General features: G+C 35.9%; 2 protein-coding genes across 3 annotated transcripts in view; one reads left to right on the forward strand and one right to left on the reverse strand.

The window, feature by feature from the left end:
- The window catches only part of LOC142234949 (uncharacterized), a 234633-nt gene that overhangs the window by 141634 nt on the left and 65521 nt on the right, over positions 1 to 27478 (forward strand). The window lies entirely within an intron of this gene.
- On the reverse strand, positions 7936 to 21549 carry LOC142234952 (uncharacterized). Its single transcript, XM_075306157.1, has 3 exons — positions 19882 to 21549; positions 16912 to 17044; positions 7936 to 8199 (listed from the first exon to the last, which is right to left on the reverse strand). The coding sequence occupies exons 1-2, from the start codon at positions 21482 to 21484 to the stop codon at positions 16917 to 16919; spliced, it is 1731 nt and encodes a 576-aa protein (XP_075162272.1). The 5' UTR covers positions 21485 to 21549; the 3' UTR covers positions 7936 to 8199; positions 16912 to 16916.

Genomic DNA, 27478 nt, shown 5'->3' on the forward strand with positions numbered 1-27478 from the left:
AATTTGAGTACATGCTGCAAAGCCTCTTGAACAGTTTTAACTAAGTTTTCTTTTTATTTTACCCATTTTTGTTGTCTTAAGGTGTGTTTTACTAAAAGCTTCTTTATTAAATGAAGACCGCCTAAAGGCGGGCTTGGGCATTAGAGGGTTAATTATATTGGCACATTTTTTTTTGGGGATTCTCGAATGTCGAACGTCGTCATCCCTAATGCATGTGCAATTGTTATTTATATTTGTTTGCATGTTCTGAAATAGCCCACAAACGACTTAATGATTTGCTACACACAAAAAATCATTCTTTCCTCTGAGTCGAAATGTTAGAGTAACGAAGTTCTCTTGCATTGTTTAATTTGTCTCCTTGAAGACTCATAATTTTTTATTTATGATACCCGTTGCCACGTTTGTCCTCCACGGAAAAAAACGTGGCCTGCAATAAACTACTTTAATAACAAAAGAAAACTTTATTGGTCTAAAATGTCATTTCTCGGGGAAGAAATTACTTTTTTTGAGTGTACCTACATGTGTTTATTTGTCATTTTTATACCCTCGACCATAGCATGGGGTTATATTAACATTGTCATTCTGTTTGTAACACATCGAAATATTGCTCTAAGACCCCATAAAGTATATATATTCTGGGTCGTGGTGAAATTCTGAGTCGATCTAAGCATGTCCGTCCGTCTGTTGAAATCACGCTATCTTCCGAAAGAAACAAGCTATCGACTTGAAACTTGACATAAGTAGTTGTTATTGATGTAGGTCGGATGGCATTGCAAATTGGCCATATCCGTCCACTTTTACGTATAGCCTCCATATAAACGGACCCCCAGATTTGGCTTGCGGAGCCTCTAAGAGAAACAAATTTCATCCGATCCGGCTGAAATTTGGTACATGGTGTTAGTATATGGTCTCTAATGACCATGCATAAATTGGTACACATCGGTCCATAATTATATATAGCCCCCATACAAACCGATCCATCGATTTGGCTTGCGGATCCTCTAAGAGAAGCAAATTTCATCCGATACGGCTGAAATTTGGTACATGGTGTTAGTATATGGTATCTAGGTTAGGTTAGGTGGCAACCCGATGAATCAGGCTCACTTAGACTATTCAGTCCATTGTGATACCACATTGGTGAACTTCTCTCTTATCACTGAGTGCTGCCCGATTCCATGTTAAGCACAATGACAAGGGACCTCGTTTTTATAGCCGAGTCCGAACGGCGTTCCACATTGCAGTGAAACCACATAGAGAAACTTTGAAACCCTCAGAAATTTCACTAGCATTACTCAGGTGGGATAATCCACCGCTGAAAAACTTTTTGGTGTTCGGTCGAAGCAGGAATCGAACCCACGACCTTGTGTATGCAAGGCGGGCATGCTAACCATTGCATCACGATGGCTCCCGTGGTGCAATGCAAAAATTGGTCCACATCGGTCAACAATTATATGTAGCCCCCATATAAACCGATCCCCCGATTTGGCTTGCGGTGCCTCTAAGAGTAGCAAATTTCATCCGATCCGGCTGAAATTTGGTACATGGTGTTAGTATATAGTCTCTTATGACCATGCATAAATTGGTCCACATCGGTACATAATTATATATATTTAACCCCCATACAAACCGATCACCAGATTTGACCTCTGGAGCCTCTTGGAATAACAAAATTCATCTGATTCAGTTGAAATTTGGTACGTGGTGTTAATATATGGCCTCCAACACTCATGCAAAAATGTGTCGAAATGGGTCCATAATTATATATAGCCCCCATATAAACCGATCCCAAGATTTGACCTCCGGAACCCCTTGAAAGATCAAAATTCATCCGATTCGGTTGAAATTTGGTACGTGATGTTAGTTATGGTATCCAACAACTATGCAGGAATTGGTTCATATCAGTCCATAATTATATATAGCCCCCATATAAACCGATCCCCTGATTTTACCTCCGGTGTCTTTTGGAGAAGCAAAATTCATCCGATCTGGTTGAAATTTGGTACGTGGTGGTAGAGTATGATATTTAACTACCATGCCAAAAGTGGTCTATATCAGTCTATAATCATATATAGCCCCCATACAAACCGATCCCGAGATTTGGTTTTGGAGCCTCTTGGAGGAGCAAATTTCATCCGAGTCAGTTTAAATTTGGTACATTGTGCTAGTATATGGCCGTTAACAACCATGCCTAACTAGGTCCATATCGGTATATAGCCCTCAAATCCCCAATCACACAAAAATTGGTCTATATCAAGTTCATAATTGTATATATCCCCCATATAAGCGACCCCCCATATTTCAATTCTGGCTCTCTACGTACCCTGCAAATTCCATATCGATTCGTAATTGTTTGTAGACTTACCTATATATACCTTTTTTGTCTAATATATACCACGTATGGACTAAATAAACAATTTAGAAAACCATGTTAAGAATTTTTAAGATACCACAACCCAAGTAATTCGATTGTGGATGACAGTCTTTCGTAGAAGTTTCTACGCAATCCATGGTGGAGGGTACATAAGATTCGGCCTGGCCGAACTTACGGCCGTATATACTTGTTTGATATATAATGTAAGAGGATGATGTCATACTACCTATGATGTGTTGTAAAATCAACTGAAATTCGTACTCGACATGTAGAGCGGGTAGCAGCAGATCTACACATTACCCGACACTAATAAAATTATCTTATCTTCTCTGATTAAGCCATATTGTTACGAAACCCTATTGTGTGGCTAAGGATATCCTGCTCAGGGCTCACCGGCCAACTCCGTCGCTTCCCAGGAGTGGTCCCATCCCAAATCCCCTAGCCCTAGGGACGCATCAATAAAATAACTTGTACCAATAACAAACAAAAATTATCAACAACACATTCCATTTAGTGGGAGATCCCCTCAGACCTCCAGCCGCCCGCCCTACCATGATCACCTGAGTTCTTCCAAAGTGACCCCACCAATCGGCCACATCACATCACTTACCTCGAACTTACACCCCCCTCATCGTTAGAATTAGTTAAGACTCATTATATTTTTATCCTTATCATAGTTTTTATCCAATTTGCCTGAAATAGAAAAACCAGAGGTATTTTAGGACCACAAAGAGGGGTGCCACAAATGGTGAGTATCGGTCCATGTTTTGGTATAGCCCCCTATATACCGATCTCCCGATTTTACTTCTTGGGCTTCTAGAAACCGTAGTTTTTATCCAATTTGCCTGAAATTGGAAATCTAGAAGTATTGTAGGACCACAAATACGTGTGCCGAAAATGGCGTGTAGTGGACCTTGTTTTGGTATATCCCCCATATGGCCCGATCTCCCGATTTTATTTCTTGGGCTTATAGCAACCGTAGCTGTTATATAATTTGCACGAAATTGGAAAACTAGAATTATTTTACGACCATAAAGAGGTGCATATCGGTCAATGTTTTAGTATAGCCCCCATATAGACCGATCCCCGATTTTACTTTTTGGGCATGTAGAAACCGTAGTTGTTGTCCAATTTGCCTGAAATTGAAAATCTGGAGGTTTTGTAGGACTATAAATAGGTGTGCAAGAAATGGTTTTAATTATTTGGGGTTCTAGTACCGTACTTTTTATCCAATTTGCCTGAAATTTGAAATCTAGAAGTATCTTAGGACCATACGGAGGTGTACCGAAAACGGTGAGTATCGGTCCGTGTTTTAGTATAGCCCCATAAGACACCATCGCTCACAGCACGCGTCAACCAAGAATGGCTTAAATAAGAGGTTTCTCGCTTCATTTCCACTTTGCACAATGACGACCAAAATCTCCCAGATCTTAATGCGTTGGACTATTGAGCCTGGGACATTTTGGAGAATAAGGTTGACACCAAAGTGTCGATCAAATCTAGACGGGAGCCACCGTGGTGCAATAGTTAGCATGCCCGCCTTGCATACACAAGGTCGTGGGTTCGATTCCTGCTTCAACCGTACAGCAACAAGTTTTTCAGCGGTGGATTATCTCACCTCATTAATGCTGGTGACATTTCTGAGTGTTTCAAAGCTTGTCTAAGTGGTTTCACTGCAATGTGGAACTCTGTTCGGACTCGGCTATAAAAAGGCGGTCGCTTGTTATTGACCATAACATAGAATCGGGCAGCACTCAGTGATAAGAGTCAAGTTCACCACTGTGGTATTACAATGGACTGAATAGTCTAAGTGAGTCTAACCTAGACGGCTTTTGGGATATGTCGGCAGTTTGAAGGCCATAATTCGTGCAATTCAAATAAATCTAAATCGATCCTAAATTTATTATATTTTGTATTTTATTTTCCACATTTTTTGCTTTTGAACAATAAATTGAAAAATATATATATAGAGTTTAAGTTTGATGCAGTACATGTTAACCACCCTGTATACATGCCTTGCTTAATTTTGAAAAAATTAAATTGTGTGATCCAACTTACTTTTAAACTTTCTGGGAAGATAGAATAGCAACCAGAGAAGGAATATGATTATGTTTCAACAATAAAATATTATTTTTGGATGGAGAACTTTAAAACTTGTTTGTCGCAACCATGTTAATTTTCTCTCTAAATTATGTATCTGATTTAGGCAAAAATGTTCTTTGTTCCCTCATCCAAAAATAACAGTTTGCTCTTGTTTACGGAGATCATGTACCTTCTCTGCTTGAGGATACTGTCAAACAGTGTTGCCAGTTTTTTCCGGGCTCTTGTCCCCAAAATGAAACGCTTTCGTTCCCAAAAATCCCAAATTTAATTTAAAATTCTCCACAAAAATCCTCAATAAATTTTTGGCAAGTTTTTGAAAAAAGAAGTAAAGGAATAAACTGTGTAAAAAATTAAAAATTGGAAAAATATGAAATATTTGTTAAACCAGTTTTCGAGTTACAAAAATATGAAGATTTCAAAACACAACACCAGGAGGCGGGTGCTCAAAATATCATACGATACAAGCCCTCGTCAGAGTTATTTATGGGTATAGAGTCATCGAATCTTTTTCTTATGCAAATCATCTTCTAAAAATGGGAGGTCAGTCAACATGTGTATTTATGAATCAAAACGTAGTTCTAATTGGTCAAAAAATAAAATTGGGTCATCGTTGGGTGTTGTTGTCCCGATATGAACTCTATTCTGTTCAAATCAGTGATGTACGCAGATGAGTAAATAGTACAGCAGCTCTTGGGCATCCAAATAAATGCCGTGGACTTAGGGGAGGAAACTTGTTTTTATATTTTGGAGATTCTCAATAATTCTTTAAGACTTTTTTAAGCATGTAGAATTAAAAAATGCATATAAACCATAATTTTTAATCTGATTATTGTACCGAACAAGTTTCGAAAATTCCCCACTAAATTTCCCAAATTTGTGAAAATTCCCTACCAAATCCCCAAGTCACCAACTCAAAATTTTTGTCTCCATCCACGAAAAAATATCCCCGGTTTGGGGAAAAATCCCCAATACTGGCAACACTGCTGTCCACAATAATGTTTACTTCATATTTTGATGCTTGGATAGGTTGAAAGAAGCCTCCCAAACTAGCTCGTGTACGCTACAATATTGTAACTTTTTTGATTTACATAAAAGTTACGGGGAATGTATACACAGAGAAAAAAACTTGGTTGTTACGATCATATTCGAAGAGTAAAATAATGAATTCGCACACTGAAATAACAACAAGTATATACGGCCAGGCCAAAGCTTATGTACCCTCCACCATGGATTGCGTAGAAACTTCTACTAAAGACTGTCATCCACAATCGAATTACTTGGGTTGCGGTAACAATTGCCGATCGCAAGGTATCTTAAAACTTCCTTACACCGTAATATATACCACATAGTCCATACGTGGTATATATTAAACTAAAAAAGGCAGATTAAATACGTATAAATGTAAGTTTAAAGTTTCTATAGAAATAAAATTTTGACAAAATAAAATTTTGACAACATTTTCTATAGAAGTAAAATTTGGAAAAAAATTTCTATAGAAATAAAATTTGCATAAAATTTTCTATACAAATAAAATTCTGACAAAATTTTCTATAGAAATAAAATTTTGACAACATTTTCTATAGAAATAAAATTTTGACAAAATGTTCTAAAGAAGTAAAATTTTGACAAAATTTTCTATAGATATAAAATTTTGACAATGTTTTCTATAAAAATAAAAATTTTGTAGATTATTTTTGGCTCGAGCGGCAACCATGATTATGAACCGATAAGGACAAATTTTTGTGTGATTGGGGATCGGCTATATATAACCGATATGGACCAATTTTGGCATGGTTATTAGCGGCCTTATACTAACACCACGTAGCAAATTTCAACCGTATCGGATGAATTTTGCTCTTCTAAGAGGCTCCGGAGATCAAATCTGGGGAACGGTTTATATGGGGGCTATATATAATTATGGACCGATATGGACCAATTCTTGCGTGTTTGTTGGAGACCACATTCTAACACCACGTTCCAAATTTCAACCGGATCGGATGACTTTTGCTCCTCTAAGAGGCTCCGGAGGTCAAATCTGGGGATCGGTTTATATGGGGGCTATATATAATTATGGGCCGATGTGGACCAATTTTTGCATGGTTATTAGAGACCATATACTAACACCATGTACCAAATTTCAGCAGGATCGGATGAAATTTGGTTCTCTTAGAGGTTCCGCAAGCCAAATCGGGGGATCGGTTTATATGGGGGCTATATGTAATTATGGACCAATATGTACCAATTTCTGCATGGTTGTTCGAGACCATATACTAACACCATGTACCAAATTTCAGCCGGATCGGATGACATTTGCTTCTCTTAGAGAAATCGTAAGCCAAATTGGGGGTCCGTTTATGTGGGGGCTATACGTAAAAGTGGACCGATATGGACCAATTTTTGCATGGTTGTTCGAGACCATATACTAACACCATGTACCAAATTTCAGCCGGATCGGATGAAATTTGCTTCTCTTAGAGCAATCGCAAGCCAAATTTGCGGGTCCGTTTATATGGGGGCTATACGTAAAAGTGGACCGATATGGCCCATTTGCAATAACATCCGACCTACATCAATAGCAACTACTTGTGCCAAGTTTAAAGTCGATAGCTTGTTTCGTTCGGAAGTTAGCGTGATTTCAACAGACGGACGGACGGACATGCTCAGATCGACTCAGAATTTCACCACGACCCAGAATATAGATACTTTATGGGGTCTTAGAGCAATATTTCGATGTGTTACAAACAGAATGACAAAGTTAATATACCCCCATCCTATGGTGGAGGGTATAAAAATACTCTGTGACAATGGACACACCCTCAAAAAAAAAATCGCTTCTGTAACATATACACCAAACACATTTTGCTTCAAGCATATATATTTTCAGGGTTGGTCCAAACAAAATATTGTTTGTATTGGTCAAGCATATTATGTTTCACCTTAGGGCATACACTGGTAGAAAAAAATTTTAATGAAATTTTCTTTGTGTGGATATATTTTTAATGCGCCATTATTTTACTTGCAGCATACTCTCAAAGGTCTCTCTTTCTAAACACATATATGTTTATAGGCTATTTCAAAATTAATATATGTTTGCATCTAAGCGTATTATATTTACATACAGTTTATGTCCCAAACATAATATGTCCTAACATATTAACATATATGCCCCAAACATGTTATGCTAGTTTATAGGCTTGCACTTAAAAATATTGTGTTAAAAAATTTGAGTTCCAAACATATAATTTTTACACCCAAACATATGAAAAACAGTCTTTTTCGTCCGTGCAGTTTCTTTTCGTTCCCAAGCAAAGTATTATTCTTTGGTTGTAGTGCTAAGAAAATTAACATAGTTGCCATTTAATAGTCTGTCTAAGTGAGTCTGAAATAAGAACCAATTATACCAATAAAATAAATCTATGTTACGTTGGTCAAACATTGTGTGTTTTTGCAGGAAAAAAATGTTGTTTTTTTTTTGTTTTAATATTTTTTATTTTGTGTTAATTTAATCCAAATTGACAAATTCAAACAAATACAAATTTAATCAACTGCCAACCGTTCTCCAACGAATATTCTTCAATTTTGCAAATTGAGTTGTATGAAGTTTTTCGAAAGTGTAGGAATAACATCTTCTAATACCAAACCTGAATTGTCCTCCTTATGACTTTGTGGGATAATCTTTAAGTCTCTGACAATTTTGCCATAGTTGCTTTTGAGTTCATTGCAATCTGGAAAGTACACAAATAGATTAGTCGAACATGCATACACCACATATGTCTCAAATCACTTTCAATAAAGAATTTCCAGTGTCAGCACTGAATCGAGAACATGGCTCAAGTGGAGTTCTCCCACTAAACTTAAATATAATAATAAGACGCTTACAAGAAGAATCTGAGAGAATACAAGCGAGAACTGAGAAAGGCTCAGCATAACTCTTGGAGTGATTACTGCAGCAGTTTTGAGAATACGTCCGAGGCTTCCAGACTACGGAAGGTACTAGCATCCACTAACTCCGCTCCAGGTTTCATTAAAATATCGGAGGCAATTGGACAAGGTCCAGTGAGGAGACACTGGAGGTACTATTGGACATACATTTTCCTGGAAATCAGACGGTCGAACCATGTTCTGGCGGTGCCACAGGGGCTCAGCGGTCGTTTTCTATCGAGGAAACTGTATCGGAATCTAGAATAAAATGAGCGTTAAATAGCTTGGGACCATTCAAATCCCCCGGACCTGATGGAATTACTCCGGCGGAGTTACAAGCAGTGATTGACAGAATCATCTCCTGGTTGTCGGCGATATATAGGATATATCAACTTAGCATATATCCTAGGAAAGTGGAGGGAAACAAAAGTAGTTTTCATACCGAAAGCGGGAAAAGCCTCTCACTCGAGTGCGAAGGATTTCCAACCAATCAGCTTATCCTCATTCCCACTTAAGACTATGGAGAGGATGATAGATATTTATCTTAGAACTAGCATCGATTCAAGTTTGTTCTCGAAACGACAACATGCGTACTCGAAGGGCAGGTCTACTGAGACCGCATTTCATGAACTAGTCAGCTTTATTGAAAGCTCACTATCTTTCAAAGAATACACAATCGTGGCGTTTCTAGACATCGAAGGCTCGTTCAACAACATCCATCTGAGCTCGATTTTAAATGGACTGACAACTCTGAATGTTGATCCAGGTATACTTAGGCTGTTAGACGAACACCAAAAAGCTTTTCAGCGGTGGATTATCCCACCTCACAAATGCTGGTGACATTTCTGAGAGTTTCAAAACTTCACTAAGTGGTTTCACTGCAATGTGGAACGCCGTTCGGACTCGGCTATAAAAAGGGCAGCACTCAGTGATAAGAGAGAAGTTCACCAATGTGATATCACAATGGACTGAATAGTCTAAGCGAGCCTGATACATCGGGCTGCCACCTAAACTAACCTAGCAGTCTGGGGAAAATTCCCATCCACAATCATAGAGAGAGCCCTCCGGATGACTGAGAAATGGACGAAATATAATGGTCTTGGAGTAAATCCTGCAAAGACAGAACTAGTCATGTACTGCAAAGATCGCAAAACTCCCACGGTTAGGCCCATTTCCTTAGGGGCTATTGAAATTCCCTTTGGTGAGTGTGCAAAATACCTTGGCGTTATTTTATACAGGAAGCTGAACTTTAAGCTTAATATTGAAGAAAGGGCGCCGAAAGCAACGGTAGCTTTGTACTCGTGCAAAAAGGCAATAGGAAAAAGTGGGAACCTAAAACCGAAAATTGTGCATTGGCAATACACGGCAGTGGTTAGACCTATAATGCAATATGGTGTTGTAGTCTGGTGGCCGGTACTTCAGCAGCCGACAAGTTCGGCGTATGGCATGCTTGTGTATCTCAGGCGCATTCAGCAAGACAGGAACAGATTCCCTTAATGTCATGCTGCATCTATTGCCTTTAGACAGTCAGCTGCAATAACGACTGTGCAGTTGCGCGGTCCTCAAAAAACTGCCAGATGTGCCTCACGTAGTGGATTATACTTTGGCGAGACCACTTTTCGACAAAAAGTTTGAAACTCTAATTCCCAACAGTGAGGCGTGGTGCACACAGACCCCGGGGAATAAACGATATATAGATTTCTACACTGATGGCTCCAAATGGAATGGACAAGTAGGTTTCGGGGTATACACATAGATGGCGTCGCTAATATTAAATGCATATGATTTTTATATAGTACCAACCTTCAAATGATTCGTGCCAAAATTTGACGTCTGTAAGTTAATTAGTTTGTGAGATAGAGCGTCTTTTGTGAAGCAACTTTTGTTATTGTGAAAAAAATGGAAAAAAGGAATTTCGTGTTTTGATAAAATACTGTTTTCTGAAGGGCAAAAATACGGTGGAAGCAATAACTTAGCTTGATAATGAGTTTCCGGCCTATGCCCCAGGGAAATCAACAATAATTGATTGGTATGCAAAATTCAAGCGTGGTGAAATGAGCACGGAGGACGGTGAACGCCCGAAAGGCGTGGTTACCGACGAAAACATCAAAAAATCCACAAAATGATTTTGAATGACCGTAATATGATGTTGATCGAGATAGCAGTGGCCTTAAAGATATCAAAGGAACGTGTTTGTCATATCATTCATCAATATTTGGATATGCGGAAGCTCTGTGCAAAATGGGTGCCGCGCGAGCTCACATTTGACCAAAAACAACAACGTGTTGATGATTCTGAGCGGTGTTTGCAGTTGTTAACTCGTAATACACCCGAGTTTTTCCATCGATATGTGACAATGGATGAAACATGGCTCCATCACTACATCCCTGAGTCCAATCGACAGTCGGCTGAGTGAACAGCGACCGGTGAACCGTCTCCGAAGCGTAGAAAGACTCAAAAGTCCGCTGGCAAAGTAATGGCCTCTGAGATGCGCATGGAATAATTTTTACCGATTATCTTGAGAAGGGAAAAACCATCAACAGTGACTATTATATGGCCTTATTGGAGCGTTTGAAGGTCGAAATCGCGGCAAAACGGCCCCATATGAAGAAGAAAAAAGTGTTGTTCCACCAAGACAACGCACCGTGCCACAAGTCATTGAGAACGATGAAAAAAATTCATGAATTGGGCTTCGAATTGCTTCCCCACCCACCGTATTCTCAAGATCTGGCCCCCACTGTTTGTTTCTGACTGTTTCTTGTTCTCAGACCTCAAAAGGATGCTCGCAGGGAAAAAATTTGGCTGCAATGAAGAGGTGATCGCCGAAACTGAGACCTATTTTGAAGCAAAACCGAAGGAGTACTACCAAAATGGCATCAACAAATTGGAAGGTCGTTATAATCGTTGTATCGCTCTTGAAGGGAACTATGTTGAATAATAAAAACGAATTTTGACAAAAAATGTGTTTTTTTTGTTAGACCGGGGACTTATCAGCCAACCTGTTATATGCTCAGACAGTCAACCTGCAATAAAATCCTTGGACTCTGTGTTCCTTAACTTGAAAACGGCAATCGACGGCCGCAAATCTCTCAATGAGATGGCTGAGCAGCACAATTTTCACCTAATATGGGTGCCTAGCCATAATATAGGACATACCGGGAACTGCGAAGCGGATGAGTTGGCAAGTCTAGAGACTACCCTACATATTCCAGGGGAACTAGAATCTCTATGCCCCTGGCTACCTGCAAGCTCATACTGCGTGAAAAGGCTGTTATGATGGCAAATGTTCGATGGGAGAATTCCAAGGGTTGTAACGACACCAAGCAAATACGGTCCCATTTAAACTTAAATCGCTAGTGGTCTCGAGACGTCAGATATCACTCCTGATATCTGCTATAACGGGTCGCTGCCTGATAAGCGATTTTGCAGAAACTATTGGCTGTCATGATGCGGAGTAAAAGAAATCAATTAAACACCTCTTGTGTGAGTATCCTGCATTTTGTGTAAGGCGTAAGCAAATTTTAGGGGCATATAGCTGTGATTACTGGCGGACCTGGAAAACGTTCACTTAAGCAGTCTGCTAAAGTTTTTGGAACAATCTGGTTGGTTCAACAAAGAAAAATAATCGAGAAAGTTCAGCGGTTCAACTACTTTCATTATTCTAAGGGTGTGAATAAAAATTGGGAATGAGTCACCTTACTTCCATAAGTACGCATATACTTACCTATTTTAACTCCATGAATGTATATCGATGTCGAAAATTGAGAAAACCAATCATGATATATAACTTTTCGGAAAGTTAGAAATAGTCTGTCATTAGGGTATATAAAGTTAATTTCATGTTCTTATTTTGTTGTTAGTATATCTAACAAAAATTTGCATCTGCATCGTAGCTATTTCGACGACGTAGAGTTAATTGGGAGATTTTGGTTTGCAAATCAACACAATCTGGGCCTTGGGTTATAGGATTAAAAAAAAGTTGTTGTCGAATACGTTCAAATTGTAGATCAACATTATCCAATGTGGGATGCTTTAGCAATCGAATAATTTCTGGCCAATCCACTGGTATAACAAATTCTATTTTTAATGTCCGAAGATGTGTCAGTTCTTGTAAAATATCCAATGACATACGAAAGTTTTCCATAGTTAAAGTCTGCAAATTTTTAAAGAAGCCATGACTTCTATTTGCCTATCTCCCCACATGGAACATGTGGACCAAATAAGAGTCCTTAAACTCTCATTATGATTATAGGCCATTGTAATAGCATTCAAATTCACACGCTCCAATTCCAGAGTTTCTATGGCTTCAGATATACGCCCATTTTCAAATATGCCCGCATAATCGGATAATTGTGTACGGAATTTTTCAAATTTGTATTTTGAGTTAGAATTTGTTGTAGGTTTCGGTAGGTTAAACCCTTGCAGCTGTACACCTCAAGTTCCTGTACACTTTGAGGTATTAGAAATATTTGTATATTGGAAAATGTTATGTCATTTAAACATAAATATTGAAGATTGTGGCAATATATGGCAATCAGATTTAAGGTATTTTCATCCATCTTATCTCGACGTGGAAGGCGTAGGCTAAGGGATTTGAGATTTCTAAATATTTCCAATACGGAAGGAACATTTCGTAAAGAAACCTGTATGAATAATTCATTTAATGAATTCAAAGAAGTGATAGGGTCTTCTTCTTCATTATCAGCTTCTATTACGAAACTTAGTTTAAGACTTTCCATCTTTGGCATGCCAACCAGTTTTCGAAAGTGTTGGTATTTAATTGTGGCATCGGAATGGTAATTGCTGAAATCCAATTTTAATTCTCTTAAATTCTTCAATTTTTGTATACTCTCCATATGTGATTGCTCAAAATGCCTCTCATAATATATAAAATTTTTAACCTGGAATCTCTCCAAATGGGGTAACTGTGTTGCCACTAGCTCTACGATTTCCATATTAAAGTATAGACCATCACACTGCAAATTCACCACATTTACAAAAGGTATAAAAATTCATGGGTACATCCACACTTATTCTCGAACATTTTTGCCATATAACGAAATAAATTCCTGCAAATCTTTGTGCCTCAGTAATTTTCGATTTATATCCGTTTCATTGGATATCACAACACCATTACTGAATGTCGAGAAAATTTTCAAACAACGATATTGCTTTGGCAATATAAAAGATTTGTAAAATTGTCTCAATGTACTATTGACTTGAGACAATCTCATATGATCTTCGACGTTTAATTTTTCAAAAATTTTTATTAGTATATCACAATTTGTGGCAATTTTCTCAAAGCCTTGTATGGAATTCATATCGATTTATAATCGAGTGAAGCGTGTGAAGTATCTGCAATACTACCCACTATGAAATCAATATTGGCACTGAGAGCTATTGTAAGTAAATTTTCTATTGTTGGCTTTTTAATTGTAAGTCAAGTGGTAGATACGCTTTTTTTTGTTTTAGAAAATAGAAAAAAAAAATAGGGATGCCAAAGCGAGAATCCGGTATGTTTAAACTTGTCTCTTGAATATTAAAGTATACATAACTTTATATATACAGTTTGTCAAGAAAGTGTTTTGGCAATGGGATCAAAATTATGTTTTTGTTCCAAAATTAAATATAATGAAATTTTAAAATAATATTTTATTATGTATTTTGCAAAGTATACATACGTACACAGAATTAAAAATTTAATAAAATATTTAATATTTCAATTTTTTTTTTGGATTCGAAATAGTTGGCAATGTCAAAAGACTTTCTTGACAGACTGTATATATATATATATATATATATATATATATATATATATATATATATATATATATATATATATATATATATATATATATATATATATATATATATATATATATATATATATATATATATATATATATATATATATATATATATATATATATATATATATATATATATATATATATATATATATATATATATATATATATATATATATATATATATATATATATATATATATATATATATATATATATATAGGCCAACGATTTCATGTCCTTAAAATAGTGATGTCGTATTGTCCATATAATTAAGTGATTTGACTTAAAAATGGATATCATAACATGACAAGGTTTTTGGGGTAAGGTCAACTTGACTTTTAATAATTCAGAAAAATTCCTTAAAATTAATGAAACTACAAAGCAAAAAAAACGTTCAAAAATAAGACATGTTTTCAAGACCGTATTTTATGACGTTTTTTACTTGAAAGCATAGCATAATTTCTATTGGAAGTCGAGTCTGAATTTGTAAAATGAAATTGTTCTTAACTCGTTTTTAACGGACTTTGATAGCATATGAAGCAAAAAAAGCTGAACAAGTATATACGGCCGTAAGTTCGGCCAGGCCGAATCTTAGGTACCCTCCACCATGGATTGCATAGAAACTTCTACGAAAGACTGTCACCGACAACCGAATTACTTGGGTTGTGGTATCTTTAACTTCTTAACATCATTTTCTAAATTGTGAGTTAGTCCATACGTGGTATATATTAGACAAAAAAGTTATGTATAGGTAAGTCTACAAATAATTACGAATCGACATGGACTTTTGCACGGTACGTACACAGAAAAAAATTTCACGAAAAATTTTCCAATTAAAATTTTAATTGAGTTTTAAAAAATATTCAATTAAAAATTTAATTAAATCAACAAATTTTTTAATTGAAACAAAAATCAATCACAAAAATTAATAGGATCAATTAATTTTTTAATTGACCTTCAATTAATTTTTTAATTGATACTATCATTTCTGTGATTGAAGACATTTCAATTAAAAAATTAATTGGATCAATTAATTTCTTGATTGAATCAGAAATTTTTTTTTTGTGTGTAGAGAGCCAGAATTGAAATATGGGGGTCGCTTATATAGGGGCTGTATAGAATTATGAACTTGATATGGACCAATTTTTGTGTGATTGGGGATCGATTTATCTGAGGACTATATACAACTATAGAGACATAACGGCCATATATGTTACTAGCACAATGTACCAAATTTCAACTGACTCGGATGAAATTTGGTCCTCTAAGAGGCTCCAAAACCAAATCTCGGGATCGGTTTATATGAGGGCTATATATGATTATGGACTGATATGGACCGCTTTTGGCATAGTTGTTAAATATCATATACTACCACCACGTACCAAATTTCAACCAGATCGGATGAATTTTGCTTCTCCAAAAGGCACCGGAGGTCAAATCTGGGTATCGGTTTATATGGGGGCTATATATAATTATGGACTGATATGAACCAATTCCTGTATGGTTGGTGGATACCATATACTAATATCACGTACCAAATTTCAACCGAATCGGATGAATTTTGCTCTTCTAAGGGGCTCCGGAGGTCAAATCTGGGGATCGGTTTATATGGGGCCTATATATATTTATTGACCGATTTCGACCAATTTTTACCTGGACATTAGAGACCATATAATAACACCATATACCAAATTTCAGCCGGATCGGATGAAATTTGCTTCTCTTAGAGGCTCCGCAAGCCAAATCTGGGGATCGGTTTATATGGGGGCTATATATAATTATTGACCGATGTGAACCAATTTGTGCATGACTATTAAAGACCATCTACTTACACCATGTAAAAAATTTCAGCCGGATCGGATGAAATTTGCTTCTCTTAGAGGCTCCGCAAGCCAAACCGGGGGATCGGTTATATGGGGGCTATATATAATTATGGACCGATGTTGACCAATTTTTGCATAGTTGTTGAAGACCATATACTTACACCATGTACCAAATTTCAGCCGGATCGGATCAAATTTGCTTCTCTTAGAGCAATCGCAAGCCAAATTTGGGCTTGCATAAAAGTGGACCGATATCGCCCATTTGCAATACCATCTGACCTACATCAATAACAACTACTTGTGCCAAGTGTCAAGTTGATAACTTGTTTCGTTCGGAAGTTAGCGTGATTTCAACAGACGGACGGACGGACATGCTCAGATCGTCAGAATTTCACCACGACCCAGAATATATATACTTTATGGGGTCTTAGAGCAATATTTCGATGTGTTACAAACGAAGTGACAAAGTTAATATACCCCCATCCTATGGTGGAGGGTATAGAAAAAACGAAAAATTAAAATTTGCTACTAAGAAGCAAGTACACAAAATACAAATTTAAAAGAGAATTGTGTCTTAAAAGTATCCTTACTTGTTTTCTCAGCTTCTTTGACTCGGAATCAATACCAAAATTATTAAAGTAAAGACAAAATCATTGGAACCGGGCATGCTTTTTTTGCAGTGTATCTAATCTAAACTAAGAGTCAACTTTAATAAATAACAGAAAACTTCATTGTTCTACATTTTTTTCAATTACCATCAAAAACAATGGTATATTTATTTTGTCTTAATTTAATTATTTAGACATTGAAATCATTGCAAATTTAATAAATTACTGATGGCTCTCCTATGCAAATTCTTTTAGTTTAAGTTATGTTGTCTTACACTTCTTAAATTTTCCAAAGCACCATGTCGTATTCTTCCAGGACATCAAGATCCTCACTCTCACTATGGCTATGTTTGATCGTCTTTAAGCTGCTGAGAATTTTCTCATAGTTGTTTTTGAGTTCATTACAATCTGGAAAGGTTACAAATAGATTAGTCGAACATACATGTACTACACAGAAAAAAATATCACCAAAATATTTCCAATTAAAATGTTAATTGAAGTTGAATATTTTTTCAATTAATAAATTAATTGATACAATTAACTTTTTAATCAAGATAGAACATAAAGTTAATTAAGTCAATGATTGAAAATTTTAAAATTTTTAATTAAAAAATTAATTGATACATTTAACTTTTTAATCAAATTCGGAAGACTAAGTCAGTTAAAAAAAAGTGATGAACATTTCTTAATCCAAATAAAAACTCTAAACCAATTCAGAAAGTAATTGAAAATAGTTACCTTTTTAAATAAAAAATTAATTGGGGTTTGCATTCAAAATCAATTAAATTTTTAATTGAATCAATTAAAAAATTAATTGAAAATTGCTAATGACATCAATTAATATTTTAATCAAGAATTTTTTCTATGCCCAATTAAAACTGTGATTGATACTATCATTTTCGTGATTGAAGACATTTCAATTAAAAAATTAATTGGATCAATTAATTTCGTGATTGAATCAGAAAAAAATTTTTTTGTGTGTACAGACAGTGGGGAGCAAAACCGAGTGCATGTTTTTCACTTTTTGTAATCTTTATTAAATAGAAAATGTCTAGTAAGGCCCACAAAGAATGGACCGTTGATGGCTGGAAATAAGTTATATGGTCAGATGAAACCAAAATAAACCGCTTCCCTTGCTGGTAACAACCTCAAAATATTACTGGTAATGACCTGGTAACGACAAAGTTTCCAAAACTGCATTGTCAAGCAACCCCTTAAACAGGGTAGGGGAAGCCTCATGCTATTGGACTCAACTGGACCCAATAGACGTTTTTATTAAGCAAAAATACTCGTAAGTGGTAAACATGCACTTGCTGTTGCTTCCCACTCTATGTCTCGAAACGTTCTCAGTAAGGAATTTCTAGAGTAAACAGTGAATCGTGAACATTGTTCATGTGGAGTTTTCTGATTAAACTTTTAAAATAATGTTTATTTTTATACCCTCCACCATAGGATGGGGGGTATATTAACTTTATCATTCCGTTTGTAACATATCGAAATATTGCTCTAAGACCCCATAAAGTATATATATTCTGGGCCGTGGTGAAATTCTGAATCGATCTAAGCATGACCGTCCGTCCGTCCGTCTGTTGAAATCAAGCTAACTTCCGAACGAAACAAACTATCGACTTGAAACTTGGCACAAATAGTTGTTATTGATGTAGGTCGGACGGTATTGCAAATGGGCCATATCGGACTACTTTTACGTAGAGCCCCCATATAAACGGACCCCCTGATTTGGTTTGCGGAGCCTCTAAGAGAAGCATATTTCATCCGATCCGGCTGAAATTTAGTACATGGTGTTAGTATATGGTCTCTAACAACCATGCAAAAATTGTTCTGCATCGGTCCATAATTATATATAGCTCCCATATAAACCGATCCCCAGATTTGGCTTGCGGAGCTTCTAAGAGAAGCAAATTTCATCCGATCTGGCTGAAATTTGGTACATGGTGTTAGTCTCTAACAACCATGCAAAAATTGGTCTACATCGGTCCATAATTATATATAGCCCCCATATAAACCGATCCCCAGATTTGACCTCCGGAGCCTCGTGGATGAGAAAAATTCATCCGATTCGGTTGAAATTTGGTACGTGGTGTTAGTATATGGTCTCTAACAACCATGCAGGAATTGGTCCATATCGGTCCATAAATATATGTAGCCCCCATATAAACCGATCCCCAGATTTGACCTCCGGAGCTTCGTGGAAGAGCAAAATTCACCCGATCCGGTTGAAATTTGGTACGTGGTGGTAGTATATGGTCTGTAACACCCATGGTCCATATCGGTCAACAATTCTATGTAGCCCCCATTTAAACCGATCCCCAGATTTGACCTCCGGAGCTCTTGGAGGAGCAAAATTCATCCGATCCGGATGAAATTTGGTACGTTGTGAACTTTGATACATTGCGCTAGTATATGGCCGCTAATAACCATGCCAAACTTGGTCCTTATCGGTCTATAGTTATATATAGCCGATCCCAAAAAAAAATCTACCAAAATTTTATTTCTATAGAAAATTTTGTCAAAATTTTATTACTATACAAAATTTTGTCAAGATTTTATTTCTATAGAAAATTTTGTCAAAATTTTATTACTATACAATATTTTGTCAAGATTTTATTTCTATAGAAAATGTTGTCAACATTTTATTGCAACACAAAATTTTTTCAAGATTTTATAGAAAATTTTGTCAACATTTTATTCCAACACAAAATTTTTTCAAGATTTTATTTTTATAGAAAATTTTGTCAAAATTTTATTGCTATAGAAAGTTTTGTCAAAATTTTATTGCTATAGAAAATTTTGTCAAAATTTTATTGCTATAGAAAATTTTGTCAAAATTGTATTTCTATAGAAAATTTTGTCAAAATTTTATTTCTATCGAACATTTTGTCAAACTGAATTATATACGTATTTAATCGGTCTTTTTTTGTGTAATATATACCCCGTATGGACTAATTTACAATTGAGAAGACGGTGTTAAGAAGTTTTAAGATACCATGCCATCGGCAAGTGTTACCGCAACACAAGTAATTCGATTGTGGATGACAGTCTTTCGTTGAAGTTTCTACGCAATCCATGGTGGAGGGTACATAAGATTCGGCCTGGCCGAACTTACGGCCGTATATACTTGTTTTTAATTATTCCATTTACTCTAAAGATATGAAAAGAGTTGTCAATGAGAAGTACCATGTCTCGCCACGTTACTTCCATAAATACCCACATGTATATGTACTCACCTATTTTAATTCCATGAATATATAACACTTTCAAAAATCGAGGAAACTTAGAATGATGTATAACATCCCGAATGTTACAATAGTGTGTCTTTAGGCTATATAATGATAATTTCATTTTCTTATTTTGCTGTAATAAATCCAACCAAAAATCTAAATCTTCACCATAGTTGTCGGGATAATGTAGAGTTAAATGAGATATTTTGGTTTGAAGATTATCACAGATTGGAGCTTGTTTAATTGTGCTCTCTTCAAACTCTATATCCACCTCCTCCAATGAGGGATGTTTTAACAATCCAATAATTTCTGGCCAATCCTTTGGAAGGTTAAGAAAGATTTTCAATGTTCGTAGAAGTTTTAGTTCTTCTAAAATAGCCACAGACATATGACAGTTTACCATATGTAAAGTCTCCAAATTTTTGCAAGTGGCCATGGGAATAGCTTTTATTAAACTTTGCTTATCTCCCCACATCCAATGGCTGTGCCACGTAAGATTTTTTAAATTCTCATTATGGTCATAGGCCATTGTAAAATCATTTAATTCCACACGATCCAATTCCAGAGTTTCTAGGGCTTGAGATATGGGGACATTTTCAAATATTCCCATATAATCGGAGCATTTCGAATAGAATTTTTTCAACTTGGGATATTGAGTTAGAATTTGTTGAAGATTTCGGTAAGCTAAACCATAGCACAAATATATTTGAAGCTCCTTAAGGCTTTGCGGTATCACAAATATTTCAATATTGGAGAAGCATATACAACATAGGTTTAAAGATTCAAGATTTGGGCAAGATTTGGCAATCAGATGTAAGGTATTTTCATCCATAATATTCCTATATGGAAGGCGTAGAGTAAGGGATTTGAGATTTCTACATATTTCCAATACCGAAGGATAATTTTGTAACCATTTTTCTCTTTGTAAAGAAATCTGTATGGATAATTCCTTTAATGAGTTCAAAGAACTTATGGGGTCTTCTTCACTATCAGCTGCTACTTCGAAACTTAGTTTAAGAATTTCCATCTTTGGCATGCTAAGTAATTTTCGAAAGTATTGATATTTGATTGTGTTATCCGAATTATCATTGTAGAAATCCAGTTGTAATTCTCTTAAATTCTTCATTTTAAGTATATTCTCCAAATGTGCTTGCTCAAAATGTCTTTTACCACATCTCAAAGAGAGAACTTGGAATCTCTCCAAATGAGGTAACTGTGTTGCCACTTGTTCTAGGATTTTCATATTAAAGTGTAGACCATCACACGATAAACTCACCACATTTATAAAAGGCCTAAAATTCATGGGTTTATCAACACTTAATTCTCGAACGTATTTGCCATATAACGAAATAAACTTTTGCATTTCTTTCTGCCTTAGTAATTTTCGATTTCTATCCGTTTCATTGGATATTAGAAATCCACCAAGAAATGTGGAGAAAATTTTCAAACAACGATATTGCTTAGGCAATATATAAGATTTATAAACTTGCCTCAATATTCGATTGACTTGGGCCAATCTCATTTGGTCTTCGTATTGTAATTTTTCAAAAATTTCTATTAGTATTTCATAATTTGTGGTAATTTTTTCAAAGCCTTGTGTGGGAACCATTTCGATTTATTATCGAGTGAAGCGTGTGGACTATCTGCAATACTACACACTATGAAACCAATATTGGCACTGAGAGCTGTGGTGAGTAGATTTAGAATTTAAGTGTTTGTGTTTTTGTTTGCTTTTGTATAATAATAATAGTATAGAGATGCCAAATTATAATCGGGCAAATATTAATTTGGCACGTCATTTTGGAAGTCTAATATCAAACGATGGCATCCCTAATACATGTGCAATTGTTATTTATATTTTGTTTGCATGTTCTGGAAAACCCCTCAATCGACTGGAAAAAAAAATAATTCTTTCCAATGGTAAAGCAATGTGATATTTATATTGATAATACTTTGTAAATTATGGAATTAAAAAAAATATAAATTGAAAATATAGTTTGTCAATAAAATGTTTGCAAAATATAAAATTTTAAGAAACTAATGACACTAATGTATAAATTTTTTTTTTCGGAAATTTTTCATATTTTGAAATCCAAACAAGTAAGGAAAGTCTAAAGTCGTTCGGGGCCGACTATATTATACCCTGCACCACTTTGAAGATCTAAATTTTCGATACCATAACACATCCGTCAAATGTGTTGGAAGCTATATATAAAGGTTTGTCCCAAATACATACATTTAAATATCACTCGATTTAGACAGAATTTGAAAGAATTTTACAAAATCTATAGACTCAAAATTTAAGTTGGCTAATGCACTAGGGTGGAACACAATTTTTGGTAAAAAACAAGTAAGGAGAGTCTGAAGTCGGGCGGGGCCGACTATATTATACCCTGCACCACTTTGAAGATCTAAATTTTCGATACCATAACACATCCGTCAAATGTGTTGGAAGCTATATATAAAGGTTTGTCCCAAATACATACATTTAAATATCACTCGATTTAGACAGAATTTGAAAGAATTTTACAAAATCTATAGACTCAAAATTTAAGTTGGCTTATGCACTAGGGTGGAACACAATTTTTGGTAAAAAACAAGTAAGGAAAGTCTGAAGTCGGGCGGGGCCGACTATGTAATACCCTGCACCACTTTGTAGATCTAAATTTTCGATACCATATCACATCCGTCAAATGTGTTGGGGGCTATATATAAAGGTTTGTCCCAAATATATACATTTAAATATCACTCGATCTGGACCGAATTAGATAGACTTCTACAAAATCTATAGACTCAAAATTTAAGTGGGCTAATGCACTAGGGTGGAACACAATGTTAGTAAAAAAATATGGGAAACATTTAAATCTGAAGCAATTTTAAGGAAACTTCGCAAAAGTTTATTCATGATTTATCGCTCGATATATATGTATTAGAAGTTTAGGAAAATTAGAGTCATTTTTACAACTTTTCGACTAAACAGCGGTGATTTTACAAGGAAATTGTTGGTATTTTGACCATTTTTGTCGAAATCAGAAAAACATATATATGGGAGCTATATCTAAATCTGAACCGATTTCAAACAAATTTGGCACGCATAGCAACAATGCTAATTCTACTCTCTGTGCAAAATTTCAACTAAATCGGAGTTAAAAATTGGCCTCTGTGGTCATATGAGTGTAAATTGGGCGAAAGCTATATATGGAAGATATATCTAAATCTGAACCGATTTCAACCAAATTTGGCACGCATAGCTACAATGCTAATTCTACTCCCTGTGCAAAATTTCAACTAAATCGGAGCAAAAAATTGGCCTCTGTGGTCATATGAGTGTAAATCGGGCGAAAGCTATATATGGGAGCTATATCTAAATCTGAACCGATTTCCACCAAATTTGACACGCATAGCTATAATGCCAATTCTACTCCCTGTGCAAAATTTCAACTAAATCGGAGCAAAAAATTGGCCTCTGTGGGCAAATGAGTGTAAATCGGGCGAAAGCTATATATGGGAGCTATATCTAAATCTGAACCGATTTGGATGATATTTTGCAAGTTTTTCGAGACTCATAAAATATTCGGATGTACGAAATTTGAGGAAGATCGGTTGATACACACGCCAATTATGACCAGATCGGTAAAAAATATATATGGCAGCTATATCTAAATCTGAACCGATTTTTTCCAAAATCAATAGGGATCGTCTTTGAGCCGAAACAGGACCCTATACCAAATTTTAGGACAATCGGACTAAAACTGTGAGCTGTACTTTGCACACAAAAATACATCAACAGACAGACAGACAGACGGACATCGCTAAATCGACTCAGAATTTAATTCTAAGACGATCGGTATACTAAACGATGGGTCTCGGACTTTTCCTTCTTGGCGTTACATACAAATGCACAAACTTATTATACCCTGTTTCACAGTGTGGCGCAGGGTATAAATATGGGAAACATTTACATCTGAAGCAATTTTAAGGAAACTTCGCAAAAGTTTATTTATGATTTATCGCTCGATATATGTGTATTAGAAGTTTAGGAAAATTAAAGTCATTTTTACAACTTTTCGACTAAGCAGTGGCGATTTAACAAGGAAAATGTTGGTATTTTGACCATTTTTGTCGAAATCAGAAAAACATATATATGGGAGCTATATCTAAATCTGAACCGACTTCAATCAAATTTGGCACACATGACTATATTACTAATTGTACTCCTAGTGCAAAATTTCAACCAAATTGGGCCAAAACTCTGGCTTCTGGGGCCATATAAGTCCATATCGGGCGAAAGATATATATAGGAGCTATATCTAAATCTGAACCGATTTCTTCCAAAATCAATAGGGTTCTATTCTGACCCAAATTAGGAACATGTGCCAAATTTGAAGGCGATTGGATTTAAATTGCGACTTTGATCACAAAAATGTGTTCACAGACAGACGGACATGGTTATATCGACTCAGGGGACCCACCCTGAGCATTATTGCCAAAGACACCATGTGTATATCTCGTCTCCTTCTGGGTGTTACAAACATATGCACTAACTTATAATACCCTTTTCCACAGTGTGGCGCAGGGTATAAAAAGAAAGAAATTGTTTTACCATTACATAGAGATTGTAATGCAGCTCAATAGGTTATATATCACATATATTGTTTTCTACTTGGGTTCAAACTAAAAAAGACAGGTAAAACACAAATGCAATTTAATGCTAACGCTACTTCGCAACTTGAAGGTGAATCTTCCAACGAACTCATAACATAGCTCTTGGTTTTAAGAAAACTAGTCCGTTTAATTTAAACAGGCTTCAATGGAAAACAGTATTCACATTTCACAATTGCTTACCTTCACTAAATGTATATTGTTTTTGTAACGCGGAAGCTTTATGAGATATTCTAATTTACATATATACTACATTATACATTAACAACAATATAATTTTTCACTGGATGAATACTTTTGTTTATCATTGTACCCATTATTAAAATAGTCGTATGTTTCTCATTACTCTTTTACTCATCACTCCTTCACTCACTTGTTTATTTGATCATTTATACTTGCAATGTACAAAATTCTCTTACAACAACAATATTTACATGTTTATTTTCTTTTTATATTTTGTTACTATGAATATGGGCCCCATGAAAATGAGCCCCACTTTGTCTAATGAAAAGGAACCCCAATAATTATATGTCATACAACAACACGAAATTTGGTTCATTTTTGGGGGTTGTGTTTCATTTATTTTTTGGAGTTCTGCTGCATAATGAAAATGAACCATAAAATTTCCCAATGAAAATGGGCCCCAAACATTTCTTTGGGGCCTGTTTTCATTTGATATGGGGCCCATTTTCAAACCTTGAGCTTAACAAATGCATATCGCATAGTTATTTCATTTTAAAACTTGTTTGAATTTTAAAGCTTCAAAACTTACTTAAAATGGATTTGAAAACAAAATGATCAGAGTTTGGTCGGGCTGTAAATGTTGACCATATAGTCCTACAAAAATGAAAATTCTTTCTAAGAAGTGGAGGTGTCTGCTTTTCTCAATTACTCAGGCGTACACTGTGAAATTGGTTTATCACTGCACTTTTCATTGTATATTCATAGTTAGTTACGAAAATATCCGATTCCATTTCTTATTTTATTCTGCTTTTTTCATTGGGTTAAAAGAGACTGATATCGTATTTAAACGTTTTTATACCCTCCACCATAGGATGGGGGGTATATTAACTTTGGCATTCCGTTTGCAACACATCGAAATATTGCTCTAAGACCCCATAAAGTATATATATTCTGGGTCGTGGTGAAATTCTGAGTCGATCTAAGCATGTCCGTCCGTCTGTTGAAATCACGCTAACTTCCGAACGAAACAAGCTATCAACTTGAAACTTGGCACAAGTAGTTGTTATTGATGTAGGTCGGATGGTATTGCAAACAACCATGCGAAAATTGGTCCACTCCGGTCCATAATTACATACAGCCCCCATATAAACCGATCCCCCGATTTGGCTTTCGGAGCCTCTAAGAGAAGCAAATTTCATCCGAACCGGCTGAAATTTGGTACATGGTGTTAGTATATGGTCTCTTACAAACATGCAAAAATTGGTCCACATCGGTCCATAATTATATATAGCCCCCATATAAACCGATCCCCAGATTTGGTTTGCGGAGCCTCTAAGAGAAGCAAATTTCATCCTATACGGCTGAAATTTGGTACATGGTGTTAGTATATGGTCTCTAATGACATGCAAAAATTGGGCCACATCAGTTCATAAATATATAGCTCCATATAAACCGATCGCCAGATTTGACCTCCGGAGCCTTTTGGAAGACCAAAATGCATCTGATTCAGTTGATATTTGGTACGTGGTGTTAATATATGGCCTCAAACACCCATGCAAAAATTGGTCCACATCGGTGCATAATTATGTATAGCCCCCACATAAACCGATCCCGAGATTTGGTTCTGGAGCCTCGTTCTTTTCTTTTCGCCCAGTAAAAATAACACGTTTCATATTTTCTTCTTTTTTGTTTTTCTTTGACACTCATATTAATACTACTCACGTGACAGAATCAAAAACAGTCAACAAGTAGCTATGAACAAACAAGTAAGGAAAGTCTAAAGTCGGGCGGGGCCCTGCACCACCTTATAGATCTAATTTTTCGATACCATATCACATCCGTCAAATGGGTTGGGTGCTATATAAAGGGTGATTAAAAATTCAAGGGCCAATGTTGATTTTGAATAAAACACACACTATTTAGGATATTATTGTAATTTTATTTTATTATGATATATTGATATTACTCAATTATGTATGGATCAAAATATCGGCCTTCATCCGATGGTCCAAAGTTTCAATGACGCTGAGGCATAATGGAGGTTCTATGCCGTTAATGTGCCGAATTATCTCATCCTTTAGCTCTGGAATTGTTGCTGACTTATCGACGTACACCTTTTCTTTCAAATAACCCCAAAGCAAAAAGTCCAACGGTGTCAAATCACTTGATCTTGGCGGCCAATTGACATCGCCAATACGTGAGACGTAACACGGCCATTGAATTTGTTGCGCAAAAGAGCCATTGTTTCGTTAGCTGTGTGGCAAGTGACACCGTCCTGTTGAAACCACATATCGTCCACATCCATATCTTCCAATTCGGGCCATAAAAAGTTCGTTATCATATCACGATAGCGAACACCATTCACAGTAACTGCCTAACCGGCCTCATTTTGGAAAAAATACGGCCCGATGATACCGCCAGCCCATAAACCGCACCAAACAGTCACTCTTTGTGGGTGCATTGGTTTTTCGACAATCACTCTTGGATTCTCATTAGCCCAAATACGGCAATTCTGTTTATTGACGAATTCACTGAGGTGAAAATGTGCCTCATCACTGAAGATGATTTTCTTCGAAAATTGATCATCCATTGTTGCCATTTCTTGGAACCATTTAACACGTTGTTGGATTGTGTATCTCTCCATAGTTCAAATTGAATAAGTTTGAAATAGAGAAATGTCAACTAAAATTCGAAAAAAAACTTGGCGTTTAGGTGTGGTTCACATTCAACATCGGCCCTTACAATTTAACCATTTTTT

Source organism: Haematobia irritans, chromosome 4 (assembly GCF_050003625.1).
Source record: "Haematobia irritans isolate KBUSLIRL chromosome 4, ASM5000362v1, whole genome shotgun sequence".
Classification (NCBI taxonomy): Eukaryota; Metazoa; Arthropoda; class Insecta; order Diptera; family Muscidae; genus Haematobia; species Haematobia irritans.

Bases quoted from the DNA above. Each gene is read 5' to 3' on its own strand.
- LOC142234952 (XM_075306157.1), bottom strand. From the start codon at position 21,484: ATGGTTCCCACACAAGGCTTTGAAAAAATTACCACAAATTATGAAATA. The intron at 17,045-19,881 runs GTGAGTACATAT...TAACCTTTCCAG, and splicing joins TATTCATGGAATTAAAATAG to ATTGTAATGAACTCAAAAAC.